The sequence below is a fragment of the Doryrhamphus excisus genome, linkage group LG10 (genome assembly GCF_037039965.1).
Source record: "Doryrhamphus excisus strain RoL-2023G ecotype Guam linkage group LG10, RoL_Dexc_Guam_v1.1, whole genome shotgun sequence".
Lineage (NCBI taxonomy): Eukaryota > Metazoa > Chordata > Actinopteri > Syngnathiformes > Syngnathidae > Doryrhamphus > Doryrhamphus excisus.
In genome coordinates, this window is record NC_136366.1 from 16,113,319 (window position 1) to 16,126,625 (window position 13,307).

General features: G+C 39.7%; 1 protein-coding gene across 14 annotated transcripts in view; it reads left to right on the plus strand.

The window, feature by feature from the left end:
- tjp2a (tight junction protein 2a (zona occludens 2)) overlaps nt 1-13,307 on the plus strand; it is a 35,293-nt gene that overhangs the window by 10,548 nt on the left and 11,438 nt on the right. For 10 of the 14 annotated variants that reach the window (XM_078794216.1, XM_078794218.1, XM_078794219.1 and 7 more), the window contains 3 exons: nt 6,961-7,014; nt 11,738-11,862; nt 13,139-13,241. In XM_078794216.1, coding sequence (XP_078650342.1) covers nt 6,970-7,014; nt 11,738-11,862; nt 13,139-13,241 — 273 coding nt within the window. In that variant the 5' untranslated portion in view covers nt 6,961-6,969. Of the gene's footprint in view, nt 1-1,095; nt 1,356-6,261; nt 6,445-6,499; nt 6,519-6,960; nt 7,015-11,737; nt 11,863-13,138; nt 13,242-13,307 lie in introns of those variants that run through there. The other 4 variants (XM_058062298.2, XM_058062341.2, XM_058062307.2 and 1 more) reach the window with 3 other exon arrangements.

The window sequence follows — 13,307 nt, forward strand, 5'->3', positions numbered from 1 at the left end:
TCTGTCGGATGTCGACGGCCAATACCTTTGACAGTAAGTGATAAGTAGGGGCGGGGAGTATTTAGTCATTTGGGGGCCTAAAGCAAACCTAGTTATTGGTTTTGTAATTTAGGCCACTTTTTCCTGCTTTTGAAATCTGTCAGATGAAGTTGCTAGTTACTGTACATAGCCATGTTATACCCCCCCAAAACCCAATTTAAAACGTGTTTATCATCATCAAACAAGTGTGAATAAGAGAAAATTCTCCAGTTTCCTGAACTAAATAAACTCCTTAAAATCACCCTGGGGGATTATTATTACCTAACAAGTGAATCATGCTAATTTATAAGAACATTTAATGTAGTTTACCGCTTTTATACTCACATCTTTGTGATGAAAAGCATCACTCTTGACCTCATCTCTACAACAACCGCATTGTCAGCGATTGACAGGATCGGTGCTTTTTTTTAATACCTCTGGTAGTTTTAATAAAAACTGTTTGTTGTATGAACAATAGGAGTATAAAGAAGTTTGATAGGGGTGTTATTTCATGTCTACAGGACTCTAACCATGTTAAAGACCATATTTAGAAAGTCAAGAACCGGCAACAATATTGTTTATATTGCTTTTATGTGTAGAATGTTGAGGGAAAAATGAATTCAATATGGAATAAGGCTGTAAACAAAATGTGGAAAAGTGTGAATCATTTCTGAATGTATTGTATTTTAGAATTACTGCTATAATCTCAAAAAATAAAGATGACACAGAGTGTATAAATACGTATTTCACTCTTCAGAATGAGTGTACTCATGCTCTCATGCAGCCTATTAGTAGGCTAGGGTAAATAAGCATTAATTAATGCTTATTTGTGCTGTGTCTGGAAGCCTCACAGCAGGCCATCTTTAACTCAATGCACATTTTGGACTCATCCATGACGGGGGTGTCGTACGCAGCAGTGCGTTTTGCATTGTTATAATTTTGTATGTGTTTTATACTTTATGATAGTCAGCTCCATCTTTTCATTCTTTAACGTAAAGAAGATGCGTAATATCTTGTTTTTGTTGGGGTTTTTTTTGTCTCTGGGCAATGTAATATTTATTCCGATACCCCCTCCTGCTTCCCTTTGGTATCGTCTGTCCGGAGTAATCGCCGCCGCTTCATGCATGGCGGTGTTGAGTAAACTTTTTATGTTTGACTTATGAATGGGTGTGAAGTTGGTGAGACTTTTCCTTGAAATTCCTTACCTTTTTAAAACGCGTACGACGGGGCGGAAACGGATTGATATCTTGATATCTTGACTCGTTGCTAAGTGCGTTATGCCTGTGAACGGAGGGGAGCTGCTCTCCCTGAGCAGATATGCTGCTCACTATTTCACTGTAAGTATACGTCATCTACCGGTTTATTCATTTTCATCCATTCTTTCATGCAGAAGTTGGCTTTCAAAGGCAATATACTTACCGGAAGAAAGCAACATTGAGCCATATGGGGCGTCGGTGCACCTGCTGTGTTCAAGCGTTCATGCGTAGTTTAGCCCAGCCGTAGTTGAGTGTAAACTAATATATTCTTATATATACTGCACAGAAATCGTAGTTGTGGAACGTAAAATGAATGATACTATAAAGTTCAAACATCATATTTGTAGTTCAACACAAACCGAAGGTTACAAATTTACAAACGAGGTGGTTCACGACATGTAAAATACAGTATTTTTTTCACATTTGTCATCCTTGTCCTACATAATGTCGCCAGAAGGGGGCAGCGTCGCACAATATGTTCGATACAGGTTGTTTTGTAGGATTAAGTTTTCAGCATTTTATATGTACTAAAAAGACACCTCGTCGGTGCACAGTTGTGTGTGTATAGAGAGTGGTATTGACTGATAAGTTAGTGTAAAATTATATACAATGTGAAAAAATACCCCCAGTTCAAGAATGGTGTGATTATTCAATTGCTACATTTGTATATTGTTGTTATCCAAATATGTGATAGCAGATATCACACAGGCCTCAGGGAGGAAGCTGCAACAATATTTTGCTGTCTGTTTGAAAATAAGTAACTCCTCCATAATAATGTAATTTAAATTAATACTGTAGTTTATTTTCACCCCAACCTATTTCTGTGCTGTGTTTCCTCTCATTGTCAGCTGCCAAATGAACCTCTCTATTTCTGTAAATCACTTTCACAACCCATTTTGTGTTAAATGTGAATGCCTTTCAAAACTTTACCATCTGCTGTAAGCCTTGCATATGTGAAGAATCGACTGAAACATTGTGTTACTAATTCCGTGTCCAACAACAATGACCTTGCAGTTCAACCCTCCCGCCGCATTTGGAGGAAATTGTTGTGTTATGTAATAGAACTCGGGAAGCTACTGCTTATCCTGCATGCCCGGCCTGCGAGCAGCCCACACAATCAGAGCACGCCATATTATAGAACTGTGTCCAGGAACTGTGCTTTTATGTTGCCTGCTGCTTTTTCACTTGAAAAAACATTCATCTTGTTCTTGTTGCTGCTTTCATTAACTCCAGTGATTGTTCTGTGCACACATTTCCTTCCACCACATACACTATAGCATCCTTGTGACACAAATAAACCTTAGTAGAATTCAAAGTAAGTCTGTATTGTCCCTATATCCTGGTTTCTAGTAGGGCTGTGCAAAAATGGTTATACTAGATATACAGTGCATCCGGAAAGTATTCACAGCGCTTCACTTTTTCTACATTTTGTCATGTTACAGCCTCATTCCAAACTGAATTAAATTAATCTCTTACCTCAAAATTCTACACAAAATACTCCATTATGACAATGTTAAAAAAGTTTTTTTTAACATGTTTTGAATTTATTAAAAATAGAAAACAAAAAAATCACATTTACATAAGTATTCACAGCCTTTGCCATGAAGCTCAAAATTGAGCTCAGGTGCATCTTTTTTCCACTGATCATCCTTGAGATCTTTCTACAGCTTAATTGGAGTCCACCTGCAGTAAATTCAGTTGATTGGACATGATTTGGAAATATAATAACTGTCTATATAAGGTCCCACAGTTGACTGTGCATGTCAGAGCACAAACACCAAGCATGAAGTCAAAAGAACTGTCTGTAGACCTGCGAGACAGGATTGTCTTGAGGCACAAATCTGGGGAAGGATACAGAAACATTTCTGCTGCTTTGAAGGTCCCAATGAGCACAGTGGCCTCCATTATTCGTAAATGGAAGACGTTTGGAACCACCAGGACTCTTCCTAGAGCTGGCCGGCCTTCTAAACTGAGCGATCGGGGAAAAAGGGCCTTAGTCAGGGAGGTGACCAAGGCCCCGATGGTCACTCTGTCAGAGCTCCGCGTTCCTCTGTGGAGAGAGGAGAGCCTTCCAGAAGGACAACCATCTCTGCAGCAATCCACCAATCAGGCCTGTATGGTAGAGTGGCCAGACGAAAGCCACTCCTTAGTAAAAGGAACATGGCAGCCCGTCTGGAATTTGCCAAAAAGCACCTGAATGACTCTCAGACCATGACAAACAAAATTCTCTGGTCTGATGAGACAAAGATTGAACTCTTTGGTGTGAATGCCAGGCGCCATGTTTGGAGGAAACCAGGCACTGCTCATCACCAGGCCAATACCATCCCTACAGTGAAGCATGGTGGTGGCAGCATCATGCTGTGGGGATGTTTTCAGCAGCAGGAACTGGCAGACTAGTCAGGATAGAAGGAAAAATGAATGCAGCAATATATAGAGATATCCTGGATGAAAACCTGCTCCAGAGCGCTCTTGACCTCAGTAGACTGGTCATGTACCTTGACCATTTAGACAGTAGACATTAGCACACAGCCAAGATCTCAAAAGATTGGCTTCAGAACCACTCCGTGAATGTCCTGGAGTGGCCCAGCCAGAGTCCAGACTTGAATCCGATCGAACATCTCTGGAGAGATCTGAAAATGGCTGTGCACAGACGTCTCCCATCCAACCTGATGGAGCTTGAGACTTATTGCAAAGAAGAATGGGCAAAACTGCCTAAAGATAGGTGTGCTAAACTTGTGGGATCATATTCAAAAAGACTTGAGGCTGTAATTGCTGCCAAAGGTGGATCAACAAAGTATTAAGCAAAGGCTGTGAATACTTATGTAAATGTGATTTTATTGTTTTCTATTTTTAATAAATTCAAAACATGACAAAAAAAAAACTTTTTTCACATTGTCATAATGGAGTATTTTGTGTAGAATTTTGAGGTAAGAGATTAATTTAATTCAGTTTGGAATGAGGCTGTAACATGACAAAATGTAGAAAAAGTGAAGCGCTGTGAATACTTTCCGGATGCACTGTATGACAGCTTTACTGAATGAGCGCCATCATTACAAACGCTGCCATTTTACTCAATATAATGACATCCATCCTCACTCTTCCCGTCCCCTGGTGAGCCTCACCGGCCAGGGCAAATTGGCTTCACTGCCCTGGTTTTACCCTGGACAGAAGTATTTGATTTGATCTTCAAATGCGACCCCAATGACGGCCTAATGACACAGAAAGAAGTTCACACAGAGTAACAGTTTTATTAAAATGAGCTGGATCATTTTTCACATCTTAATATATTGTCATGAGCGTGTATTTTCTTTGTCTCCCGCCTTTAAACAGGCTGGAAGAGACTTCACACTGTGCATTGGTTTCAGCAACTTGGTGCGTTTGTCCATAAAACAATGGCATGAATGGAGTGAGCATTTTTGTCAGTCATACAGTCTCTTTGTCTTGGAGGGTGGAGGAGCCTCAGACACACAATGCGTGAAATGTGGTCACAATTAAATTAGTAGATTGGGGCTGAAAATAATTCATCTCCAAGGGGGGCGGGGAGGTTGGGAACCACTGCGTTTAAGGAGTGTCTGTGAGGTGTTAGCTTCTGTTTAGCTTGAACCCCCTGCACCTTCCTTGCCTGTGTATACATTCTTCATTGGCTATAAAATCGAATCCATTATAAATAGTGGTAGTATTAATAATAGGTCACATTCATCCACCAAACAGCATGATTTATTAATAAAACCATGAGAGTGAAGCTGTGAAATTTGAACCACTATGTGGTTCTAAAGTGCCACTTTAACTTTAACTGTATTTTTTTACAGCAGTAATTGTTGAATTGTTTTACTCCAACACTGAACCGCTGCTATTGTAATTGCATAGCCAATGTGAAAGTGTGCGGAAAAGGCATTACTGTTTTAAGATGGCAAAAAGAATTGTGGTGCATAGTAAAAAAGACAAAGAGCACTGTGACTGCAGCTATAATGCTGTGTTTATTATGAAATGCATACTTTTATTTTTAATTGTACCAAACAGGAACTTGTATCATCACTTCCGTAAGTTAACAACAGTTACAGCTGTTAGATAGCGCTTATGCACTTGAGAAGAACAAATTTAAGTAAGACAACATTGCAAGAGGTAAAAATGGCTCCGGACTCTGTAAAGTACAGCGTTTTATAAAGTGGTGAGTGCTATTTATATTCAGTATTAGCTTCCATGCTACAGTTCTGCCAATGTCTAACTGCTGGATAATTTTTTTTATGTACTTTAGTTCTACGATGTTCCATGATGTGATGGAAATAAACATTTGTTAAAGGAATAGGAGTCTAACGATCAATCAAGTGGCGGCACAAGCACTTTAGTTGAATTTACTGCCAAGTGCCTATAAGGAATAAAGCCAAATCCTTTTTGTAGTACCATACTGAATTCCATTTTTTTTCCTTTGCTTATTTGCATCATGTTTATTGCATCATATCACAAGAAATTGCACCATATCATATCGGATCGCATTGATTTGAACTAAATGATTATCGCATCATCGAAGAGGGTGAATTGTATCGCATCGTATAGAAAATACCATGTATCGTTAAAGTATCGTATCGCTGGCAGTATATCTAGATGTGTATCGAATCGTCCTCAGTGCTGAGGTTCACACTCCTAGTATGTTTGTGTGAATCTAGATTGCATTTTTTAATGAAGCCCTAATCGTAATGACAACCATGCCTCACTTCAAAATTACAATTCTTTTAATTTACCTGTGCACAACAGTAGAGTCACTTGAAAAACTTTGTTGTAGTTCGGAATCCAATCTAAGAATTGTTTTGTTGTGATATGGATGGAAGCTCCTTAATCACTGCCCACCAGTACAGGCGTCGGTTGCCCTGTATGTTTACACTGTCTACTGACACTGGGATTTGTGCTGAATGTAGGCCAGCAGAATCACGCTTACGTCAAAGGCAGGCAGGCAGGCAGGCAGGCGGGCAGATGCAGGGAGAGAGCAGCTGGTGGTTGTGCAGCTGTGCCCAAGGAGGAGGCTGTGGCGTACATCAGTTTGCCAGCGCACCGGTGGCAGCGATCAGGGAAAGACTGCGTTAGGAAAAGGAGAGTGCCAGTAATGAAGACCGTCCTCAGCCTGCACAGGAAATGGGCCCACGCGGTCAAAACCATACGTATCCTGCAGGGACTTGTGAGTGTTTGGACTAAACTGACTCACTTTTTATCCATCAGCTCTCGCTCAGTGGCAGTGTTTCAGTTGTGGACGTGAGTAAAATGTATGCAATGGAAAAGTTCAGCAAATGATAACTTTTACAAAACTATCCGTGTTGCTATTTTCACATGAACTGAGCCAGTGAAGTCATTTGCAAAAATTCTAAACCCTCACAAATGGCGTGTTTGAATAAACTAAATCAAATTATTTGTTACATGTTATTAATTGGAATTAATATATAATTTATAATTAATGTTAGAAATTGTATTATTAAAATAACAATGGGTATGGAACTTTCTGGGTAAAAGTCTTTTGAGTAATTCAAAGTGATAGCTGACAGAACGCCGCGGACAACTGTCATTGTTTTGCTAAGAGGTCCGTGTTGCGTAACAGCACAGGCTAATGAAGTGGCTTTGTCATTACATCACATAATTCATTATTAATCTGTACATGGAAATGAAACCACTGATGGTAATCTTGCCTTCTTCTTTCTAGAACCCGGTCATGGAGGAGACTGTGTGGGAGCAGTACACAGTGACCCTGCAGAGGGTGAGTCCATTTGCACCTCATCTCCTCCTTTACATTTGCTTTTCAACATGGACCAATGGCCGTAGCGATTCACAAAGAGGAACATGTAAAAAAATTGTACAAATGTTTGATAGCCTACAGGTACCATTTTTAAATGGGACCTATTATGCTTTTTCCACTTTTCTGAACTAAAAATGTTGTTAGAATGTTGTATTCTCATGTTAAATGATGCCAAACTTTCAGATAATGAGGTTTGCGTCTTTGGAAATGAGCTGTGAAAGAAGTTAGGGATGGCTCTGAACGCTCGGTTTCAGAGAGTTTTTTTCTAAAACCAGCTCTTTGTGGTGCTGTACCGGTCTTTACCCTGGTATAAATGATAAATCAGATGTCAGCTCCTTTGCATACACAATTCCTTGATTCACTTTTAGCAACATTGTGTGTGTTAACACTGTGAATACACTGTTTACGTTTAAAGAAGTGTAACGTTTTATCAGAGTACTTGTTTTGGATGCAGCAAAATGCGTTTGGTACATATTGAGGTCTTATACAGGGTCAGGCAAAATGATCTGACACATTCGTAGGTTAAATAAAAGGCAAATAAAGTAAAACTTATTTTCAAAAAATATATATAATGCCATTCTGTGTCATTATGTTTTAAAAATTAAATCAGTTCTGGCGGTGCAAAGTCGGCCGGTTGATTTTCATTTTTCAATGCAGATCCAGTAGCTCTGAAGTTGGTAACCCATAACAAGATGGTGTTTCGAACTGGTACGGGATCATGTCTACCAAGATTGAAGTACAATCGGAACACTCGTTGTGTTGCAGTTACAGATTTGTTTGTTTTGATAAACGTTTCCACAATGAAAGCGCCATGCTCACCAGTCCAATTCATGGCAGCAACTGAAAAGGAAACGAAAAACAATGGCATTATAAAGAAACAAAACTAAATGGCATTATATGAGAAAAATGGCATTATATGTACTTTTTGAAAATTAAAAAAACTTTTTTGTTTCTTATCTTATTTGCCTTTTATTTAACCTACAAATGTGTCAGATCATTTTGCCTGACCCTGTGCTTCGGGAATCACTGAAACATAAGTTGCAGCATTTTGTATTATTTATTTCATGTCACAAAATGATGCGCAAACAGTCTGAAATTGACATCATATTGTGTTTTCTACACAGCAAAGTATTGGATTGTGGAGCACACAACACACACAGCTAGCTAGTAGTTCACTCGATAGCAAATTGCAAAGAGGCTGAATAACTGACTGGATAACAGAAGCAAATGCATGGAGTGAACCCTCTTGTCATCCAGCCTGTTTGGTAGAGAGAGGAGGAAAATGAAAATGCATCATCATGTTGATATATCATGGCCGGCAAAATGATCAAGGTTGTTTTTATATATTGTGTGGTTAATTGATTTAATTTAAAGTGGAACCGTACATGTTAAGTCCCCGTTTCTGTTTTAAATTACAAATTGTAGACACCGCAAACTATGCTGCACTATTTTTTAGACCAGCAGTGAACTTGTGACTCATGACCGTGTGTCACTTATGATTTTTGTTTTTTTTTCTCCTGGCCCAAACAATACCTATTTTTTCCTTTTCATGCCTCTCCTCTAGAAGGTACCAGGTGTAAGCTTAGGTAATCATCATGGTTAGAGACCATTGTCTTGTGCTACAGTTCATTGCAGCCAGAAAAGCAGATTTAGTAGGAAAAAAAGTCTTCTGCTGCAGACATTTGACCTCCAGTTCTCAACCTCCCCACAGCCAGCTGTCACACTAACACTATACTCTCTCTTTGTACTCTCTTCTCACCTGTTTTAAATAACTCTGTTTGGGAGACAGTCAAGTAAAGCATGTACATATTGTAGTTTCCCACAGAACTGCAATCTATCGGTGGCAGTGAGTTGAGGGGGGTGATGATGTTATTGTCTAATTTGCATAATTGATCATGACGACTGTGTGAGCAAAAAACATAAAACAAAACAAAAACGTTGAGAAGTAAACTATCCTTCTTCCTTTCCCATGGCATTTAATCGATTGCACCTTGACTGTTCAGGTTGTCCAAGAAGACAAACAGTAGGACAAACACTAGTATGACGAGAGTAGTTAAGGATGTATTTATCAATCGTGACGATTCAACGGAGTGGGGCCTCTGCCAGCTAATAATGGTTGTTTGGGTGATATCATTCATCCTCATTGGCATTACATTCAGATGTAATGGTAAAGGTTTTATTTCATTTGAACATGCATCAGATTACAATGGAGTGCATCACATAATCAGTTCACAGTTCCACATGTCCAAAAGGAGTAGGAAGAAGCAAAGCTGATTAAATCCTACCCCTCCATCTGGTACTTTTACAATCAATAACTGTTACATTTGTTCACTTCCTGCTTTCCATAATACAGTTTAAGGTTTTTTTTGTTTTTTTTTAATAATGCACCTCGTACCGAAGTACAAGGTGATATGGGCATCCAATGCCATAATGTGTACCATAGTAAGTGTCAATATAGTGATATATATAGCACATCATGACTGGTTCAAGACTCTTCATCCTTGTATTTAGCAAACATCAACTGCTTGTATTGTTTCTTGAATTGGCTCATCGTTGTGCATTGTTTGAGGTCCTTACTCAATCCATTCCATAGTTTGATTCCACATACTGAAATGCTATGGCTTTTTAACGTATAATGATGGTCATTGATTCCCGAGAAACCAAGGTGACTGTGCCTTGGTGTGCCTTGTTGGTTTGATTTTTTTTTTTTGTGTCGATTTGACCCAAGTCATACAGACTGACACAGCGTTATTGCTAGTCTTTTCTTCCTCATCCACCTTGCTTTTGTTCTTTCCGGAACAAGACCAGCTCGGCTAACCACCATTTGTCATTGTGTGTGGGTTTATTGTCCTTATTGTCTTTGAAATCCTCACGTGTAAACTTTATGTTTTTGTCCACTGAGTTCATGTGCTTAGTGAAGGCTTCTCATTTGTGTCATCTACATATCTGGACTAGCGCTGTTCCCCTAGAGACATCCAGAGCCCTCCTTTCCAAGTGTAGAAATCGGCCACAATGAGGGATACCGGTGAACCCCCATAGCACAACTGTGCTTTGAATTGAAAATATATGGTATAGAGGTTTGTTTTTGTTTTTTTTATGTTGGATGCCTTGGGACCAGTATTGGACATCTCTAGCGGCTATTGCTTTTATTGTACATTTGGTCCTTTCACCAACACTCATTATGCTTCACCTACGGTAAGGGAATAGAATAGGATTGAGATCAGAGACTTTGTCAGGTTATTCCAGAAGCTGAATGTTCTTTATCCATACCAGTATTGATGCGTTTGACGATAATTGTCCTGTTGGAACACCAATTCTTTGCTCTTTTGTAGGTAGTCTTTATTTTCTTCCTTATTCCATCCATTTCTTGCAGTCTGCCAGTACCACTGACAGCAGAACAGCCCCAGAGCATGATGCTACCACCACCATGCTTGACAGTTAGTTGCAAATTTCAGTCAAGCTTGAAGGTGTCCCGTTTCAGAGCAGGAGCTTCTTTCACCACCCCCCTCCAGTGATGCTTCACTGTGGACAATGACACTGCTGTTTCAGGAGTTTCACACACACGAGGTTTAGTGGTTTGCTTGTTCCTAAACATCCTGACTAATGAGCTTTCATCTTAGGATTACTGTTTGAGTCTTTTTTCAGAAATTGGAAAATTGGTGTTACAATAATGTGTACTTGTGTTTAGTTGTTTGAACTGATCATCTTAAAGTGTTTACACATGTCCTGGTAAAGTTATGCTGTAAAATTATTATTTATCTTCTCCCTTTCTCTCAAGCAAATGCAAAGGGATTAGAATGTCCTTTGTCACTTTACCTTTTAGGCAACATTAATGCACCCCACGTACATAACTCTACCAGCCAATCACATTTGCATTTCTGCATAGAGCAATTCTGCAACGCATTGCTTCCAATTGACTTTGTCACTAGATTTAGCAACGTGTTTATAACTTAAATCCTTCAGGGGCTGAAAATGTCCTGGAAAATCATTTCAGGGAATAAGTGGGAACAGTGTTTTGGAATTTTCAATTGTTTTGAACGTCAAAATATTTTCAAACCTCTCAGTTCTCCTCAGGTCTTAAGAGTTGCTTGAATTTCCAAAGTTGTTCAATCCAATGATTGGAGTCAAACAAATAAATTTCTGCTGCCTAAGAGAAACTACCATCTGCTCGAGGTGGATAGAAGTGTGTGAATAGAAAGCTGTTGGGTTTTTTGTGCAGATGGGAGGGATTAAGTGAAGGGTTTGTCAAATCTCTGAACTAATCTCATCAGCTCAAACTGGAACAGTGACAGGTAGATTTTGAAAGTCGGAACCATTTTCTGAAGAAGCCAGTGGTCTTTTCTCTACTGTGCGATCCATACCTTTATGGAAATGTTTCACTCCTTGGCATTTGAAAGCATACCAAAGTCAGGAATTTGCAGAGTTGTTAATCACCGACGCATGACACACAATGTTTCAGACGATGAACACAACAGCTTTGAACTGTGGTACAGTCATATATGACTGCACCGCTCACGAATGTCATTACAGAGGCAAAAATCCCTTTTAATCGCCATCACAATGACATACAGCCAAGATAATGCCGTGAGAGATTACAGGACTGTTTTCTCTCTCGCACACATAGGGAAAACAGAATGGATCCAACCTCAAAATTATCTTCATGTTTTATTTTGCTGTTTGTCAGGATCCAAAGATGGGCTTTGGAATCGCCGTGTCAGGAGGGCGAGACAACCCAAATGAAGAGAGCGGCGAGACATCCATTGTCGTGTCTGACGTCCTACAAGGAGGACCAGCTGATGGCTTGTTATTGTGCATATTTTGCTCCTTCATTCCTATTGAAAATGTTACACTGTATAGTAGATGCTTGCTTTTCACAGGGGATTATGGCAAAAAAAAAATTGATACCTCCATAAAACCATAATTCTGTGCATTTTTAAGTATCAATCACGGCACAAAACTACGGTGCGTTCAAGGACCACCGAACACGGTGCAAAATGTTAGCAGTTGTACACGTGCTGTTTTACCTGTATTTTCACATATTTATAAATTATTACCATGCAGCGTATGGAGAGATGTTTACTGTGGGGAAAAAATTCAACATTTGAATTTATAGTTGGACTCCGGTTTCCTCCCACATTCCAAAAACATGCTAGGTTAATTGGTGACTCCAAATTGTCCATAGGTATGAATGTGAGTGTGAATGATTGTTTGTCTATATCAGGGGTCTCAAACATGCGGCCCGCAGGCCAAATGTGGCCCGCCGGACACTAGTTTGAGGCCCCCGCCTTGATATGAAAGTTTAATGTTAGTGCGGCCCGCACAAGTTTGATATGGATGCTGTATGGTATCATGTACCCAGAAAAAATTATTATGTTTGATTAATGTTCATGTTAAAGGTTAAATAACTGTTAATAGTTATCCTCCCTATCCGTGTGGAAGTGGTAAGTTTTTCGCTATTTAAGTTTAAAGGAAATAACTTGAAGGCGTTGAGGTCGCTAGCTCTCTAGTTTGCGAGTTAGCATGTGTCTCAAGACCCTGCAGTTGTGCAATATGTCGTAAATAAAAAAAGAGTATAAATGTTTATATGTGCCCTGTGATTGGCTGGCGACCAGTCCAGGGTGTACCCCGCCTCCCGCCCGAAGACAGCTGGGATAGGCTCCAGCAACCCCCGCGATCCTCGTGAGGATAAGCGGTAGAAAATGAATGAATGAATGAATTTATACTTGGATTTATTGACACATTGACATCTGGTTCGGAATATACGGTATTCTGGCAACAAATATTGACCAGACAAGTTCCCCCAACTGGTTATATCATCCTACTTACAGTAGTCCATCTGGGGTCTGCAGCACGTCAGTCTACAGCTAACCGCTGTATTGAATAAGGGGAGGGGGGAAACGGTTTTTCGGATCAATAACAAGCAGTGATGTCCTGCGGCATCTATTATGATAAAATAAGTCGCTGAATATGTTAGTGACTGACAGAACACAACCTGCCTTGTCTGACTAGAAAAAAATGAATGTACTTTTTTCACCACTACTATGTACAGTATTTATACATCTTTGTCTCATTTCTCTTTGTTTAGCGAGAATGACAGAGTGGTGCAAGTGAATGCCATCCCCATGGAGGGGGTCATTCACTCCTTTGCCGTCCAAACCCTCAGAAAGTGTGGCAAAGTGGCGAAAATTGTAAGTTAAAATGTCTCACGGTGGACACAAGGATTTGGATACACCACTAAAATTTTGACTTGTATG